The sequence below is a fragment of the Labrus mixtus genome, chromosome 7, assembly GCF_963584025.1.
Source record: "Labrus mixtus chromosome 7, fLabMix1.1, whole genome shotgun sequence".
Taxonomy (NCBI): domain Eukaryota; kingdom Metazoa; phylum Chordata; class Actinopteri; order Labriformes; family Labridae; genus Labrus; species Labrus mixtus.
The window spans coordinates 5,277,223-5,295,386 of NC_083618.1; the positions used below are offsets into that span (position 1 = coordinate 5,277,223).

The 18,164-nt window shown below is 41.4% G+C and overlaps 1 protein-coding gene across 2 annotated transcripts in view; it reads right to left on the reverse strand.

Moving 5' to 3' along the window:
- Nucleotides 1–10,689: 10,689 nt before the first annotated feature.
- prickle2b (prickle homolog 2b) overlaps nt 10,690–18,164 on the reverse strand; it is a 91,472-nt gene continuing 83,997 nt past the window's right edge. For both annotated transcript variants that reach the window (XM_061042312.1, XM_061042313.1), the window contains 5 exons: nt 17,436–17,573; nt 15,099–15,302; nt 14,388–14,574; nt 12,453–13,340; nt 10,690–12,285 (listed from right to left, as the gene is read on the reverse strand). In XM_061042312.1, coding sequence (XP_060898295.1) covers nt 11,339–12,285; nt 12,453–13,340; nt 14,388–14,574; nt 15,099–15,302; nt 17,436–17,573 — 2,364 coding nt within the window. In that variant the 3' untranslated portion in view covers nt 10,690–11,338. The remainder of the gene's footprint in view (nt 12,286–12,452; nt 13,341–14,387; nt 14,575–15,098; nt 15,303–17,435; nt 17,574–18,164) is intronic.

Genomic DNA, 18,164 nt, shown 5'->3' on the forward strand with positions numbered 1-18,164 from the left:
AAAACCATAATTTTTTTTTTTTAGACAGGCTAGGGCCACATATTAGTGTTAGAAAAACATGTTTAAGGTTATTTTGCATAATATGTGATGGTTAACACTGAATGATTACATTGTTTATCCAGAAAAGGCACAATGATAGGATACATACCAGAGCACAAACTAGGGGAGACTGAAAAGTACAGAGGAGTAGAACTGTATTAGGTCAAATAGTGATGTCTGTTAGAGGCAAACATTCCTGGAACAAACTACAAGCTCATATCAGAGACTGTGACAACTACTGAACCTTTGAAAGAAAACTTGAACATTTATCAAAAACAAACATATCATGTACTCATTCACAATATCTGTCTGCTCCTCTGATGCCTGATCCTGGGGGTCCTTCTGGCTCATCCTGCATTTCAACCTGCCAATTGTACAAGGGTCTGTTGTTTTTTAATGTAACAAATGTGGCTATTTTGTATGGAAATCGTTTGTGTGAGTTCTTTTGTGTGCTGTCTAATGGACTATCCACTGAGGTGTATTGTACTGATGAAATGTAGCTATTTTGTGTTATTTCCGGGATGAATCATCCATTGCTCCCTTTGCTCCCCCCAACAGATCCTGCTAACTGTTCTTTGACCACAGCAGGGAATAAAATGAATGGAGACTGGCCGACACTGGACACTGTCCTCTTTTTAAAACTTTGTATCAGAGAGATGTGTTTTGGTGTATTGTTGGCCGTTGTGTAAATCATCATCATCAAACTGGGAAATTGTGGCGTTACAGCAGCAGGTTATCCAAAACTAACTAATAAAAACTTGTAATGTTACTGTTCTACAAGGGCTCAACATCCAATACATGGCAGTCAAAGTATGAAGCTACAAGATCATTATTTTCGGTATAATCAGTCTTTTAGCCTTGCTAATACATCTAGCTCTCAGACTTTACATGTCGCCAAACAACACAACAACATTTCCTCTATAGTGTATCACTATTTCTACTCACCAGCTATCTTTGTGTTTCTTTCATTTATATGCATGTTTCTATTTCATGCTGAAAAAAGAGTATGCTCACAGTAACTTTGATGTTTAGAAATATCATCTTAAACAATATTGACAAAGACCATTAGCTGTAGTGTAACTTAAGAACATGTGGAGAGAGATACATGTAGTTTAACTGAACAGTGATGTAGTACTCAGTATCAGTATGCATGCAGAGCCTTTTATAGGGCACTGTACGCATGGAATACCACTCATCCAATCAGATACCTTGGTTGGATACCTCAGCCATATATGATTATATAAGATCAAGTAAGGCCTTGCAACTCAACCTGTCCGTGTGTTTAATTGAGACACAGTTTATTTCAACATTATGAATTCAACTTGCTATTTGTGAGTTATTCATACTAACAAAGTTAATAATCTAATTTTTACAAGACCTTGCATGTGTTTATGTTATAGTTTTTCATTCCTGTTTAATAAACTACTTTGATTCAGACTGAAGTCTTGTCCAAGTTGTTGCCCTTTCCCTCAGTTGTTGTAATGCATGGTTTAGTTTGCTTGTCATGTAAGTGTCTGTCATACTAATTCACCATTGTGTGGAGATTTTCCTGTGCAACAAAGACACTAGAGTGGAGAATTGCCTCCAGGACATGCCTCTCTACTGTGCCTCTCTCTCACACGTGCAGAGTCCCTATTCCTCCATCATTAGTGTGATTCCTGCAGGCCACATTAAGCCCTGGCCTGTGAGTCCTTCTCATCCAAGACGGGCCTTGAAAAGCTCACTGGCTACAATGATATATTGAATCTTAAAAGGTATCCCCTTTCTTATCGCTAGCCAGCAGCTGCTAGAAGCCAAAGGCTCGTCATTAGCTGCTCAGCGCACTCTGTCCACAGTCCAGCACTTTGAGGGTGCCAGCTGTGATTGGCAGGATCCTGCCTCGGCTGATCATCCTATACCGACACCCTGCTGTGCCTTGTTAACAGGAGGAGGATTAACTGGAGGATTAAATGGAGAAACCATCATGAGCGGTTCACATTAGCAGATCTGGGCTGTATCAAACTGGTGCCAAAAATGTACAAATAATGGCAAAGATAATGTTACAAGCAGAAGCGGAAAAAAAAAGAAAAAAAAAGAAGTAAAAATAAAAAAGGATTTAAGTCTGGTTAAAAGCATGCCCAAGTTAGTCACATGGAGGCGGGACTAACATTCTTAACATACCCAATAAATGAGAATTTATCAAAGTACTGTATAATATACTGAAGGCTCTTTTGGACTCAGAGGCTTTGGTTCACAACTGTAATGTCTCTTTTACATCAACAGATGGCAGTGTTATCCCACTGCCAGAGATATAATAGACCAGGTTAAAACAAAACAAAACCTGTAGCCCATAGCAACCAGGGCAAACACATTATTATCTCATCACAGATATGTGTGATGTATGTAGCCTTTTTCATTTCAAAGATGAACTGTTCTGTCACATAATCAGTGATCCTGTCCAGTGATTTTAAGTTGTATGTCCTTCTTTACATTTTTTTTTTTATCATTGGAAGGATCTGATTCAACTGTCATAATGATAATGATAATAATAATAATAATAATAATGATAATAATAAACTTTATTTAAATAGCACCTTTCCAAAACAAGGTTAACAAAGTGCTTTACAGGATAAAACCACAGAATCATGAAGTGTTAATCATAAAACAATAAGGGCGGAAAACGCCATCAATAAAACAACAGTAAAACATAAAACACAGTAATAAAAGATGATAATAAAAACAGATGGAGTGGGAGGATACAATGGAGGATCAGAGGAAGGCTAGACTATAAAAGTGTGTTTTAAGAAGAACCTTGAATGAGGAAATAGTCTTCGCCATCCTAATCTCCTCTGGGAGGTTGTTCAACAGTCTGGTGGCAATCGCTCTGTCACCTCTGGTTTTTGAATCTGGTCTTTGGAACCACCAGAAGGGCAGCATTTGAGGACCTCAAAGCCCGTGATGGTGGAGTTAAAAGGACATATATAGAGCTTGGGGCTAAACCATTCTGGGCTTTAAAAGTGATAAGAGCTTTTTTCAAATCAACTCTAAAACTAACTGGTAGTCAGTGCAAGGATGCAAGGAAAGGCGAGATGTGCTTGTGTTAAAATCCTGGCAGCCGTGTTTTTTACTAGCTGTAGAGAGGAGAGAGATATTGTGCTGCAGACGGAGAAAGGGGAGTTGCAGTAATCTAACCTTGATGAAATAAAAGCATGAATGACTATTTCCAGGTTTTTGGTCGACTGGAATGGCTTCATTTGAGACATTTTTCCAAGTTGGAAGAAGCATGACTGTATGACTGATTTGATGTGGCTGTTCAAAGTGAGATTATTGTCAAATCTCATATCATCTTTCTGCCAGCAACCTATAAATGAAAAATGTGCCTGATTCATCCAGACCTGATTCAATAACTATAATAATACATGGTATATGTGATGAAATGTAATGTCACTTCTTCTTCTACCAAAGATTTTTTTTGAATACTCTCAACTTTCCCCCCAAACATTTGTCTTCATATTGCTTGAGGTTTCGTATCTAATGGTTAAATACAAAGGGGACCTAACTGAGAAGACCCTGCTCTGGGTCATACTTTAAAATCAGCATTTTTTTTCATTGCCTAATGGTCTTTTCAGGCGTTTTATATCTTTCCCAGTGACATCAACAAAAAGCCAAATCCTCCTCCAAAAGTGAACCCATGCATTGCAAAGAGAAGGTGAAATGAGGGCCACTATTCTTCAGTTCTCAGCCTGGCAACACTGAGCTCACTGCAGCGCTGCAAATCAGAGGAGAGTGAGCACAGTAGGATGCACGTGCAGATTAAATGAGTCACTGTTTTCTGATTCCTGAGTTGTACTTTGAAGAACATGGGTGATGTCTGGACAAATGTTTTTTTGTGTTTAAGCCATGAGAACACGATTATCAAATGAACAATGCCAGTTAGAGACAAAACTTCCCTCTGATTAAATTGTCCATTGTGTCTGAAGATTATCTACTTTGTCTAAGAGGGATAGGATGAGGAACAGAATTAGCAGGTCACACTGACACTAGTCATTGTCCTCAGTGAAGGGGGATTCTGTTTGTCTGTGCCAGTGATAGCTTTCATGAAGTTGAAGGTAAAATGTATTAAAGTAAGATATCGCTGACAATATCCTGTAAACACGGCTTAACAATATTATTGCTCTGTGTTCATCATTATGAACATTAAAACAAGTAAAAACATTTTTGAGTGGACTGTACTCTACATTGTGGTGAAATGTTTCTCAGATTATCAGTGGTAATGTCTATATTTGTTAGGGGCATCTCCAGAAGTTTTTTGGCTTGGGTTGGCTAACTGACTCATGAAGTGGGTGGAGTCATACAGATAATCTTTTCCTTTTGACAAAGTAATATAACACAGTGGCAACATTTAAATGAACCATTCTTCATTTTTGTAGGACTCAAAACAAAGATGTATGCTTGTTGCTGCTAGGGGGCTACGCCACCCCTTGTCACACCTCTGGACACACCCCTGATGTTTGCTCTAACAGGTTCATTAGGATTTATTGAGGAACGTCCATGTCTGATCATTTTACTAACAGTCAATGGGAAACTTTAAACACTTGACCAACTAATGATGTGACTTCATCCCTCACTTAGGGACAGACATTGTGATTAGACGGCTGTTACGCCTTTGCTTACATCAAGTCAAAAAGGGAAATACCCTCTGTTGACAGGATTCCCCCCATGGTAACAACGTAAAAGTGTCCAGATGGTGGAGAGGGGTCTTCTAGTTTCATCTCACCTGGTCTGACTGTCTGTGACATTCAGTGTTCAATGTGATAGATTCCATGTCTGAACAGGTCTGAAATGAGCATTTCTCTCTTTGACCCTTTAAATTTGTCTCTGTCTGTTTTTGTGGGTATTTTATTTTAAGTTTTATTTTGGGGCTTTTTTGCCTTTATTCAGATAGGACAGTGTATATAAAGTAGGACATTGGGAGAGAGAGTGGGGAATCATGAGCAGGAAAGGAGACGCATGTCAGACTTGAATTTGGTTGCGACCTAACCGCTAGGCCATCAGCGCCCCCTGTCTGTTATGTGTTCACTAAACCCTTTTGTGTACTTTAGTTTGTGTACTTTTTATGTTCTTTTGGTTTGTTAGAAATAAACAGTTTTAGCTCTGACTTGTGTGGTCCTGGTCTTCAAATAGCTGATTTGTGACCCTCCCACAGTCTTGTGAAAATGTGACCCTTGCTTTGGCAGAATGGAAGTCAGATTCATTACTTAAGCTGTAAGCAACATTTATTTTGAGTAAACCTTGGTGACCTCTGTGGACAAAGCAGTACCTCTTAACTCTTTGCTGGTCTTGTCCTGTACAGGGGTAAGAAGTATTCTCTGACTTCACTCTCTCGTTTCACTTTTTCACAACACGCTCAAAGTCCTCACAGGTGCTTCAAGTGGTGAGGACGTCAAACTGTGGTAAGTTTATCTATAAGGATATACAGCAGAATAAAAGCAACCTGTTATTCTGTGAATAGTTCAATAACTACAGGCTAAGAGGATTGATTTTATGACATTATTTCCATAAAAAGGACTCAAAAGTCAACATTACTGAACATGTGATCCATGATGTGACATTTCTGCTGTGGTCGTTCCCTTGAATTCTGTATGCATTTATTCATAATGATTTCTGGTTAGGGAAAGTCAAACTCAACCACTGATGGTGAAAGCTGCAGTATAGTAAGGCCATTACATAATGAAAAAGAAAATCCACTTAAGCATTATTTGCAGAGGGGAAAAAGAGTCACACAATGCATCACAAATTGAATTAGACACAATTGAAGCCTTATTGTCTAAAACTTTAATATTTATCTTGTTTGTGTAAAACGGAGCCACTCCAGAGGATATGATGATCCCACAGTATTAAAGCTATTTCAGATAACCATGAAGCTGTCTTAACATATGTATAACTTTCTACAAACACCTTAAACAAATACAACTGCAAAAGACAAAAAGGGCCACTTTGCCTTCATATAAACCCCAGTGTTATGATCATTTGTAGGTCTTGGAGTACTTCTTGGAAAAATACATCACTGTGAAGTCAACATGGCAGACCTTCTCTGCCTCATTTACAGCTGAAGTAGCCCTTCATCCATCATCTCTGTGAAACAAACGGGACAGGGAGGGGACGCGGCAGGATGGCAGAAAGATAGAGAGCAGAAGGCAAAGAAGTAAAAGGAGTGCGATGTGCACGAGGGGAAAGACTGAAAGAAATCTAATTGATGTCCTGCATTAAATGTTGCTAAAGTTGAAGATTTCGTACAGGTGGCACACAGATGGGCTCTCTCCCAGGATCTGAGCTTGTTAATGAGTCACAGTGCGGAGGGTTGGAGTGGGATGATATCATTAACCAGAGGGAGGCCTCTGGCAGTACAACATCGAGGTACCCAGCATGGCGCTCTCCATTATGGCGAGGTTCCCCCTTGGGCCATTGGAGCCGCAAACTAAACCAACCCTGGCAGCATTTCGCCAGGGCCACGAGTTAGACTGAGCTCACACTGGAAATAAATTATTATTTCCTCTAACTGCTCGCTGAAAAACAACCTCCAGGCCTAATGAGGGTCCCCATGGGGACTTATTATGAGCTCTAATTAATGGTGCAGAGCGTGTGTCATCATTATTTATTTTTAATTGATGAAAAAAAACTTTGAAGTCAAGTCTATTGAAAGCGAGATTAGTTTGTGAGGTGACACGGATAAGGGGTGTTGACCGGTCACAGATGAAGCCAGAGGAAGGGCAAAGGTCAACCTTAAGTGGATGAAAATGCATTTCCAGATTAGTGGGTTTAGTCGAGATCTACAAGTCTAATGCAATGCTTGACATCTTCACTATTATTCTCTATCCTTTTTTTATTCAGTCAATTTGGAGCAGCTTGTATGGCAACAGGAGGGAACTTGTTGGAGATTATTCCATTTTGGGTATGGGATGTTGTCTTGGAGAAAGAAAGTGGGAAACTATTGGGCAGCGGGGAGAAGAAGAAAACAGGAGAGAAGACAAGAGGCTACATGTAGCAGATGGGCAGCCGGGTTACTGTCACATAATATTAACACATCCACTTCAACAGAGGAGCGACCCTCTCAGACGGGACAGTGAGACTGAACAGAGGGGATTCTGAGAGTGAGCATTCAAGGAGGGGGATATCCTGCTGCACTCATGACCTTTCAGTCAGATAATGTGCCCTGCAGAGAAAATATCCGGGATTTATGAGGATAGAGAACCATAATATGGGGATTTCACAACCAGGGGAATAGAAACTCCTAAACGCTGATAATGCATTTGAAATATTGTACATGTGGCCTTGTTAAGAAATATATTTTTGTTCCACTCTGCCTCATGTGTTGAAGTTAAACAGTGTAGAAGGACGCTATAATAGTTGTAATTGTTCAGTTCTGTTGACTGTTCTGGTGCAGTCTGCTCTGGTAATTCAACACACATGATGAGGCTGAAGGAGAGGAGAGCACTGGTACAGCCTCAGTCAGTCCAGTCACGCATCTCCTGTTCACGAGTCTTTGTGTGTGTGTGTGTGTGTGTGTGTGTGTGTGTGTGTGTGTGTGTGTGTGTGTGTGCAGTGGGAGCAATGGTTTCTACTTTCGTGGCTATAGAAGCAGACTGGTTGTATGTGCGATAACACACCATTGGAATTCTTCACTTGTAAATAATTGAATCAGGCTATTTTAGTGTGCTCCGAGCGCAGCTGTAATTTGCAGCCGTTCTGCCTTTAAGGACCAGTAATTATGGCTTTTAGAGTCTCCAAAACAACTCAAACAACTTTAACTGATGACAGCTGGGCCTTAATACACACAAACAGGCACCTAACACATGTGTGGTTGTTAATTAAACTGTTACATTTTCCAACTAAAGTTGAGTTCAATACACAATTACCACACACGAGTAGCCTACTTGGTAAATGTATGCATGAAGGCTTTTAAAAAAAAAATGTTTTAACTTATTATAATTAGGTTTTGTTAAATTACAATAATTCACACAGGGTTCGATAAAGGGCATACCAATTCACAACACAATGAATATATAATTATTTTTCATGGTGTGCTGTGATGATTTGTGTTCTATTCATTTCCAAATGTTTAACAATTTTCACAAGCTTAATGACTTTTGACAGCTACTCACATGGAGGGGCGATCTCATCCTAGCAGTATATTTAGGGAGTGTGGTTCGCAGATAGAAAAGACCTTTGTCTATATGTCACCTGATTTTCTTGTTGTTTATTCTGAGCAGACGCATACCTCAGAGTTAATGAAAGGATGGCTGTGTGACTCCAGACTCTGTCTGCTCTGTCAGGCCTTAATAAACCAGATGGGGAAAATGTGATTCAATTCACAATTAACATTAGAAAAAATAGCCAGGATCCTAAACTAGTTTGTGCAATATTAAAACCAACAGTACAGTTTGACAGTTTTCTTTACATTTCTTTAGGTATTCTGCTTTCCAGAATTATAAAGGATTTACCCTCCTGGTTTCTGAATTGTTTCTGAAAACTTCCCAACAGTCTGAAGGGTTAGTTTCTTTTCCAGTCCAAAATACAAATTCAAGACCTTAGAAAAAGGTAGGTAGCTTCAAGGTAAGATTTTAAAACAAATTAAAAAACCCTTTTACAACACAAAAGCCTGTAAAAACAAAGCAGACAGTAAACCTACCTTTCATCTGGAAAAGTAACACCAGTAGTAATTTAAAAAGATGTCAAAGTAGGAATAAAGCTGAGACTAGAACTCATGTCCTTGACCTTAAATGTCCTGAGAGGTCTACATGTACTGGAGGGAAACATGACTTATTTGGAACCCAGGAACAGAAAAGAAGCTTTGTGTCACTGACCGCCACATAATCGGAAAACAAAATGAAAAGCCTCTTCCCCATAATGACTTCCACATCGCCACCAAACTATAAACTCTTGATGGATTGAGGTAATTCTAAAGGTTCCTACGGTAACCACCCGTTGATCTCATTTAGTGGCAGTTACAACGTGGCCGACAGCATGACTGTCACAACTGGAGGCACCCATGCAAATCGAGGATTATCTCTCCACCATGTTGGATATGACACACCCAGGAAGCATATGGATACAATCTGTTTTACCCCTCACTGTACGGTCTCCATTTGCTTTTAATTAAACACATGGAGTCACCCCATGCTAGGGTTAGGGCCTGCCAAGGGAGCAATAAAGGAAAAAGCTAATATGTGCTTCATGACGATGATGATGTCAGGGAAACTCGTGTCAAGGACAATCATATCCACATTAATGATGACAGACGTTTGTGTGTGTTTTGCTGTATGACTCCTCATTGCACATGGAGACAATGATTGTACAGAAACTATTCAGAATTTCACGTCACTAACAGTCTGAAGGCTTCTTTAAGACTTGCTAAAAGCAGGGGGAAGTCCACACTTACAGACCCGGGCCATGAGCAGGCTATAATAACGTATCTCACATGTTTATGCAGCTGGCTTTGTTATATCATGCCCGACTAAATGAGGACTCTGCTCCTCTCCATCTGGGAGTTATCCGAGAGTCCCTGGATGAAAACTGGAGCACATGCTTTGGAAAGATGAGGTTGGTTAAGTAAACAAACTAATGTGCCAATCATGCCAATAGCATTAGTGATTCTACACCTCTAATCAAGAGATTGGCATTTACACACCTTGTTGTTCAGACTTGGGTGTTTGTGTGTGTGGATTAGGGGGTGGGGGGGCTAGCAGCATTAATCCCTGGACCACATGGACTTCAGGCAATCCAATTTAAAGTATGACACAAACACAATCTGCTTGACTGTCTGTACATGCCGATATCTAAACAGGATCTAAACTTGCGGAGGATTTGTTTTGTTTCTTTAAAGTAGAAAATGCTAAGTGGCTACCGATAGGCTAACTGCAAACTGAAGCTGCATTTGGAAACAGCTGTGCTTTAACTGATGACTATAAATATCAGCATGGCATGCTCACAGTGAGTAACATGCTAATAATTGTCAGCCATGTTTTCATTGTTAAACATTTGATTTCAGTGTATTGGTAAGCTAACATTTGCCAATAGCTCTCAAATGGTGACACAAATTTAGCAAAGTTTTGTTTGTGTATTGCAGATGTTGATGTAATTTCACTGGACAACAGAGAAAAGTTGACTTGCTCTATCCTCTCGCTCTAAAGAAAGTTTGAGAAATCACCAAATTCGTCCAGATTCCTCCTCTGTTGACCATGAGAATATCACGACCATGAGAAGGAACAATTTGCATTCTACTACACGCAAACTGGTTGGGACTTTTGTTGACATGAGTTGACCACATACTGGCAAAAAATAATTAGACAAAGCATCACCAGATATTAATAACTAAATCTCTTGCAAACATTTGTTTTCCTAAGATGCCTAAAGGCCGATGGAGTAAACCAGAACTTCAGTCACATTTTCAGGACAACTGAGCGCTTTGTGTTTGAGCGTCAAGGCACCAATTACTATCTGTGTAAAACAATCCAGTGGAGGGTGACTCTATAATCAACCTTTACACCACATTGTCATTCATTTATGCATTAAACAGATGGAGAAGGTGATTGGTAGGCAATCATTCACCTTTATGCAACACTTGTTCACACGTTGCACTCTCAGGAGAGAAACACCAGCTGTCACTCAAAGTTCTCACTGAAATACTCCTTTATTCTGAATGCAGGACCAGGTCAGCCAAATAAAACATGCATATGTTTGTTTTCCATTGTCTATCTCTACATTATAGATATATAATACATACATAATTCTATCCATACAAAATATAAAAATATGTGAGGCCTCATTTACAACCATATTTACACAGACTTCCTTAACTTAAGAGAAATTATTAATTCATTTATCTATGTACATACTATGAACTGAATACATTAGTACAGTACATCCTTAACCTAAATCACATTGCATCAAAAAGCTAAACTGTATCAAACAGACACCCTCACACGCGCATTTGCTTAATGGAAATGAAGTTAAGTCTTAAAATAATTGCACATCAGTTTTTGATGACTGTTTGGAATTGATTGAACTGTGCATGTAACTGTTAGTCTTAAAACTGCAGATATTCCAAAACTTTAAATTAAAAATAACATGCAAACACTGCCGCTTTGTCACTGTTTAACAACTGTTATTCATCACAGACTTTCAATTACATGATATTCAACACTCAACAATACTGAATCATTGGACTGTAGGCTTTATTTACTTCTTGTTCCAGATGTTGGAGGATGTTTGCGTACACAAGCTAAACAAAGAGTCATTAACTGTGCCAAGCGTCAGAATGTTAGGAGATTATGCAGTTCTTGCTCTTTCTGCGTTTTCGGGTGTGCAACTGCCCATTGCGATTGGGTCCTCCCATCCCTGTGTTGTTGTACTTATGGACCAGCTCCTGGTTGCTGAGGTAGCGAAGCTGGATGGGTCTGGGGATTGGCTCACCCAGAAAGTAACCTTCATCGTCAGATTCGGAAGATGACGAGCAGGTGGAGCACCAGTCGTCGTCATCATAATCATCCCAGGAGTATTGGTTCAGACCATTGCGTCGGCTGGATCCAGGGTTCTGAAGGGTCAGGTCTGAGGTGGTTCTTGGACACTGCCTGAAGGGCTGGGGCTGGTACCTTCCCCCTCCTCTTCCGACACCAAACTGGTCCCTGGCACTCCTTGGTGGCGGGAAACGATCGTAGTCCTCACAGACACGCAGCTGCGGTCTTTCTTGAGGTCTCACTCTCCGCTCTGCCACCAAGTTGAGAGCGTTTTCTGAACGAGACCGACGAGACCTCCGGGAGCGATGGTGGTGTCTGCGCCTCTGGGGAGTCTCCTCCTGGGCATCTAGTCTGACATTTGATCCTCTTCCACCGACTCCTCCAGCAACCATCCTGCGCTCACTGATTGGTGGCAAACGAGCAGCATTCGCGCTGCTCACCAAACTCACCCTATCCTCCTCTTGGAAGGTGAAACCAGGTGGTAAATGAGTCATACCCATACCCACAGCCATGCCATGGGGGTCGCAGAACTGCACTTGGTACTTGGAAGACCTGGGAGGATCCATTTCCAAGTAGGGCTGACCGGCAGTGAGGCTGTGAATGGACTCAGAGCTACGAAACTGCTCGGAGGAGTTAAGAGTGCCCATGTTACTTTTTTCTGATATATTCATTCCAGAGTCTTTGCTCAGGTCCGGCATGGAGAAACGAGAAAGATGCTCCTGGCGCTTTCCTCCTCCCTCTGCAGAGTTTCCTGTCGGGGTAAAGAATTAAATTTAGCATTGACTTTGTCTTTTATTCAATAGCAAGGTAGAGAGATATAGTTAAACAAGGTACTTTTGTCACAGCCAGCCCTAAATTATCAGAAAAATACAACTTTTCTTGGTCGAGCTGAAATAGTATCAAGCAGAAAATACCAACCTGTAGCATTGGACAGGGCCAGGGACTCCATGGATCCCCTTGGGGTCTGCTCTAGAGGGGTGAGTTGCTCAGTGAAGTTAAGTGCATTAATCGGGTTCCTGCTTCTTGGCACCTGGGCAGGTGCTGGAAGCCCCACATCTCTGTCCCTCTGAAAGCCGTGGAAACTGATGGAGCGCTTGTCCGAGGAGAAGCCGTTGTGTTGCTGAGGACAGTGGGACACTTCAGTGAAGCTCTTTTGGGTCCTCAGTTTGGGTGGATAGTACTCCTCTGGTGCTGGCTGTTGGAACCACGTCTCATTGAGCGAGTGTCCCTTCATAGCTGAGATGGGTGGTCTCTTCAAGCCTCCGTGGTCCTTGATCCTGTGATCTTGCTGTTGATTACTCTGTCCAGAGCTGGAGGGGTTATAGGTTGTCCTGACATTGCACTGGCTGAGGAGCTGCAGAGGGGTGGGGTTGGCAGTTGGGTTGGACTGGGATTGATAATTATAGCCATCACCTGCTTGCTCTTGGCCCTGCCAAGCAGGTGGCTCACGAGTCAAACTTGGCGTTTGGCTGGAGAGACTCAGAAGATCCATTTGTAAAGACAGTGGGTCCACCTCTCCTGAAAATCTCTCAGACTGCACTCCACCCACTCCACATCCTCCAGTCTTTCCAGTCTTGGAGCTGCGTCTGGACTCTCTGGTGGAGCGAGCGCTTTGGAAGGCTGAATCAGAGGAGTCGGAGCCGTTAGGTTCCTCCCCCAGACTGCAGGAGCGCGAGCAGAATATTTGGCCCTGCTTGGGCAAGAAAGGCCGACCCAATAGAGAACGCTTGCAGCGAGCGCAGCAGAAGCAGCCCTCTGTGGCATGCCAGTGCTGCCCGTCATATGTCATCTGGCCTTGGTCAATGCCTGCAGGAAAGAAACAACACATTCATCTTGAGGTTGATGGCAAATTAGAGAGTAAAAATGCACAAGAGAAGTAGAAGCAACATGTCTTTATCAAAGTGCATGAAATTAAATATCTTATTGTCTTTATTAAAAATGCTGTTCTAAGTGAAAACAGCAGAATATGAATTGCGTGCTGAGTGAGAATAAAGAGCTGGAGGCTGTAAAGTAACTGTGTTAGAGGGGGAACTCATTATGGAGCTTTCCCAGCATTGTATAAACACATTACATTTTCAGCGTGCCTGCAGTTGTTGCAGTGGGAAATGAAAACCAACTATTTACTAATGGCTGCCAGCTGGATGTAGCATGATTTCTGATGGTTTCAATTAATAATCAGTTGTGTTTGTGAAGCCAAATACTTCTCTGTATCCTGTCTGACAAATAATTACAGGGCAAATTTGTTGAGAGGTATGTGCCAGAATCACACCTGGACGTATCTGTGGGTATGCACAAATATGTACCCACACGCAGAAATGTTCACAGGAGATGGCAGGAGGCCAAGAGGTGCTAATATGAAAGTTTTTTCTCTGGAAAATAACCCAGTTTCTTCCCTCTGTTGCTTTTCCTAAAACAATTAACTTTAAGACTCTTAAATTTGTTTTTAACTGACACATGGCGCATCCGAAAATAAAAACAGATCCAGAGATTAAAACAGCATTAAATGTAGTTTCAGGTTGCACTTTATTTACAGCATTTACTTCTGTGCACTCTGACCCTGTGTTATGTGCCGTTACCTCAAACCTAAAACAATTAGTAACATCAGTCAGTGATACACTTCTAGAAACCAGGCCACACCTTTTCCACAGAATCCATTTTCTCCCCTGTGTTATTGCTTTGAAAAAATTAGGTCATTATTTTCAACCTCCTTAAAGAGGCCCTAACTTCCCTTCCTTGTATCCAAGTATAGTATTCTATTTCTTTTCTTTATAGGTTTCTTTGGATGACCTGTCGATAGTGATTAATGCAGTGTTTATCAAACAGTGATAGATGCAAAGGGATTGTGCAACATACCAATATGTTCCCCGCAGGAGTCGCAGTACTCTGCGTAGAGGGACTCGAAGCAGGAGCAGCAGTAGGGCCGCCCCTCTTTCATGATGTAGCGCTGGCCCCCCAGCACGGTCTCGCACTCGAAACAGCAGAAGTGCTTCATGTGCCAGTGACGCCCCTCCGCTTCAGTGCACTCATCTGCCAGGATGACCTAAGAAAGAAAAAGACGGGAGAGAGAGTATAGTTTATCACGGGTCCTCAGAGGTTAAACCTTGGTTGGGTTATTAGTGTGCGCTGAATGACAGGACAAAGCCTCGGCTTGCCCTTGCTCTCCCTCCATATGTACCACTATCTGCTCTCCAGCTTAGTACTCTTAGATCATCCTCTTTGTCACTGACTGGTGTAGGAAGCTGATGTATGTGGAGAGATGGTGCATTTACTTTTAATTACACTGCTGTTAAAACACCAGGGTGCTTTTTAAGTACTAACTGTGTCCTTGTCCTCATTTGCAGAGAGAGTAAGTCAGAGCTAATGGTTGGGGGATCAGGATACTGAGAGCTGACCCCATTAGACGGGAGGAATATATGTGTGAAACTATGACAGTGTGTATTGGGAAGCCTGTTTGCCTGGTGTCTTCATACTCATGCATGTTAAATGAAAGGCAGCACAGTATGTCCAAGTACATGCATGATCATCTGTGTGAAGGCATCGTGTGTGCATGTGGCGTGCGTGTACCTCATCACAGGCGGTGCAGCGCGGCTTCAGCCTCTCGGCATGGTGCCTGCCACAGAAGATCTTCCCGTCCTGGTAGAAGTAGATGAGGTCGACCAGGAGCTCATTGCAGATGCTGCACACAAAGCAGGCCGGATGCCAACACACGCCGTGGCCGGCCCGTGACGCAAACACGGCAATGTCGCCGCCATTTATCTGACCTCCACACTAAAAAAGGTTATCAAAGAGGGAGAAGAAGAAGAGAGGCCTATGAGAACATGGGTATAGCCACACAAATTCTATCAGTGTTTGTTAATATTTTGCTTCCACTTTTCTCTACCAATAGAGGTCCCATTGTTGTACCTGTCCTCATTTTCAGGTTTAACAAATACATCTGGCAACTTAGGTGGTGAACCTTTAATGCATTGCATAACACTCAAACCAGGATTCTTTTAAGTGACACTTATCAAGAACAACTTCAACCTTTTTACAATGACTGTAAAGAAAAGTTGCTCTTTTTTGCATATTATGTTTTCATGTTTTTATCTTATTCTTTTAAAGTCCTCTGGCAGTAGGAGTACAGCTGTTTCATTTCTCTTTATTCTACTCATGTGTGCATCGTTTTTGCACAAAGACACCAAGACAAATTCCTTGTATGGGTAAACCTAGTTTTACAATGGTCATTTTGTGTTTGTTACACTTAGTAAATACCATTAAAGATTGGAAAAGTTGTATCAATAAAGTATTTTCTTCCCAATTAAATGAGCAAGGAATGTCTCACGTTCTTTGGCATACACTAAGAACCCTGTGAGGAATATTTATTAAAATGAATGTATTGGAAACCATCTTGTATTATGGTATGGTATCATCACCTCATTGGCGTCAAGTCATTTCAGTATGAACCGATTATTGTGGTGAGACATGAGAATGTCAGGTATTAAACCATTGAGCTATAAGTTCAGCTTACAGCAGTCTTGATTTTAAGAAAAGAGCACAAGCCTGTTATTGATATTCAGAAAATCCGTTAACTGTAAAATGTATTAAAGAAAAAAATCTGTGCAAACAGGAAGCGTGACCTTGGGAATATTTAAATGATAAAGTGATTCATAAACTAGCAGTTTCAGTTTAACAGGAGACGACGACCACTGAAGATGCAGTTTTCAAGGAAGTGAGAGTTTATCAGGAAGTTCAAGTGACCATTTCCATGGGACATTAAGTAAGCTCAGCATCTGTGCTGATATTGATGCAGTGTATCAGATTGATGCAGCACTGGTATTTGACACAACTTCACACGTAAACTGGTTCAAACGGAGAGTGCAAAGTTGTGTTTGTACGGTCAGCTGCTTGAGGACACTGATGAGTGAAAGGGAAGAAATCAAAACTGATTCACATATCGGAGGATGAAAGAAAGTGGTAAGGGAGATCGGCATGGAGGTGTAAGAGTATGGAGCCTGAATGATAAACAAAGGTAGAGAGACGGGGACAGGTCAGGGATTTAAAGGTGGTGGGAAAGAAGGAGGCAGAGGGAGAGTTACAAGCAGGTTATCTAACTGGCACACAGCCTACAGATCCAAGGAGTGGGGGTGGGGAACTCAATCGATACACACTCCCTCAACAATCTGCTCCCTCATGTACTTGTGTTTTAGATGTGCGTCTGCTCAGAGAATGAGAAACACAACGCTGTAAAGCATGTACACACCTTAGGCGGCCACACAACAGAGTGTAGCTCTGATTTGCCTGAGCCTGATGTAAAAACGGTCACAAATGGCTGGCGGATGCTTAAGTGCGCTAGCTTATTTAACAGAACACTCTCCATTGCTTTCTGTCGTCCCACAAGAACAATTGTAGACCATACATGAAATATTCATTCCCAAAGTGGACAGTGCTATAAGATATTTCAAAGATTGACAGTTCTCTGGGTATTATGAGAGGTAATGGTTTGAGTCTGACAGATGTAACAGCAGAGGGAAAAAATGAAACACAACATATCACGTACACCACTTCAACATCCTCTGAAGAACAGAGATTAACAACATCACAACATGGCAATAAAAGAAAGCCACCGCCCTTTCATACTTCATACTTCAACATAAAGCCCCTCTCATACATCACAACAAAGAGCTGAAATGCCAGCAGGCCGTGCAGAATGTCGGCCTCATGATTCATTGCTTTCATTCTGCTGTCCACATGACACACCGTTGCTCTTGTCACACTTAACACACTCATGTCACGGGAATCGATGCAGGAATGACATTTAGCAGTGAAACCAATGGGACACTTTTCAGATCGTCTTTGAGCTATTCATACGGCTTGCCTGTTGGGAGACGATAAAAAAAGATGTTTTGTCTTTCTGTCAGCTACCTGTTCGCAAATTGCTCCCGTCATCGTCAGGGGGAACGGTCGGACATTTCCGCGGCCCAGGTTGTCCCGTTTCCGTTGGTTGCTGAAGATCTTCAGTTCTCGCTTCTCCTCGTCATCCAGGCTGTTGCAGTAGCGTACCTACACACACAAACACACACACGCTTTATTCACAACTTATATATTTCAAAGGACATGTTATGAAATAATATAAAGATGAAGCTTGTTGCCTTTTTAAAAAAAATCAGTTTCTCATTGATGCTTTTGTCAAATCTTGTTTTTATTGCCACAATGAAAAAGAGCACTCAAGTTAATACTACTGTCCGTGTTGACATTGTCTGATGAAAGCAAATTTGATTAGGATCAACATGTGATTTTTGTCACATGTTAAGATGTGTGTGTAATTTTAGACCAAGGGTTTCCTGGTTTTCTTAACAAAGAAGCATGAAAACCCCTGGATATCATTTTCGCATCAACTTTACATTTTCTCCAATCATTTTCAATTCCAACAAAACAGGTTAAGCTCCACCTGTACAGCAGGAACAAGAAGTAAAACAAAAAGCACATCAATATCCTTTAAAAAAAAATCTACGAGATATTCTGGTTTCAGACCTCTGAATTACTGATCATGTTGATTCGAGGTGGATTGAAAATTGAAATCTAGCAAACTACCCTTCATAACAAATAACACAAAGAGTGTAGATGAGTTCAATACGCAGGTTGTTGTAAGTG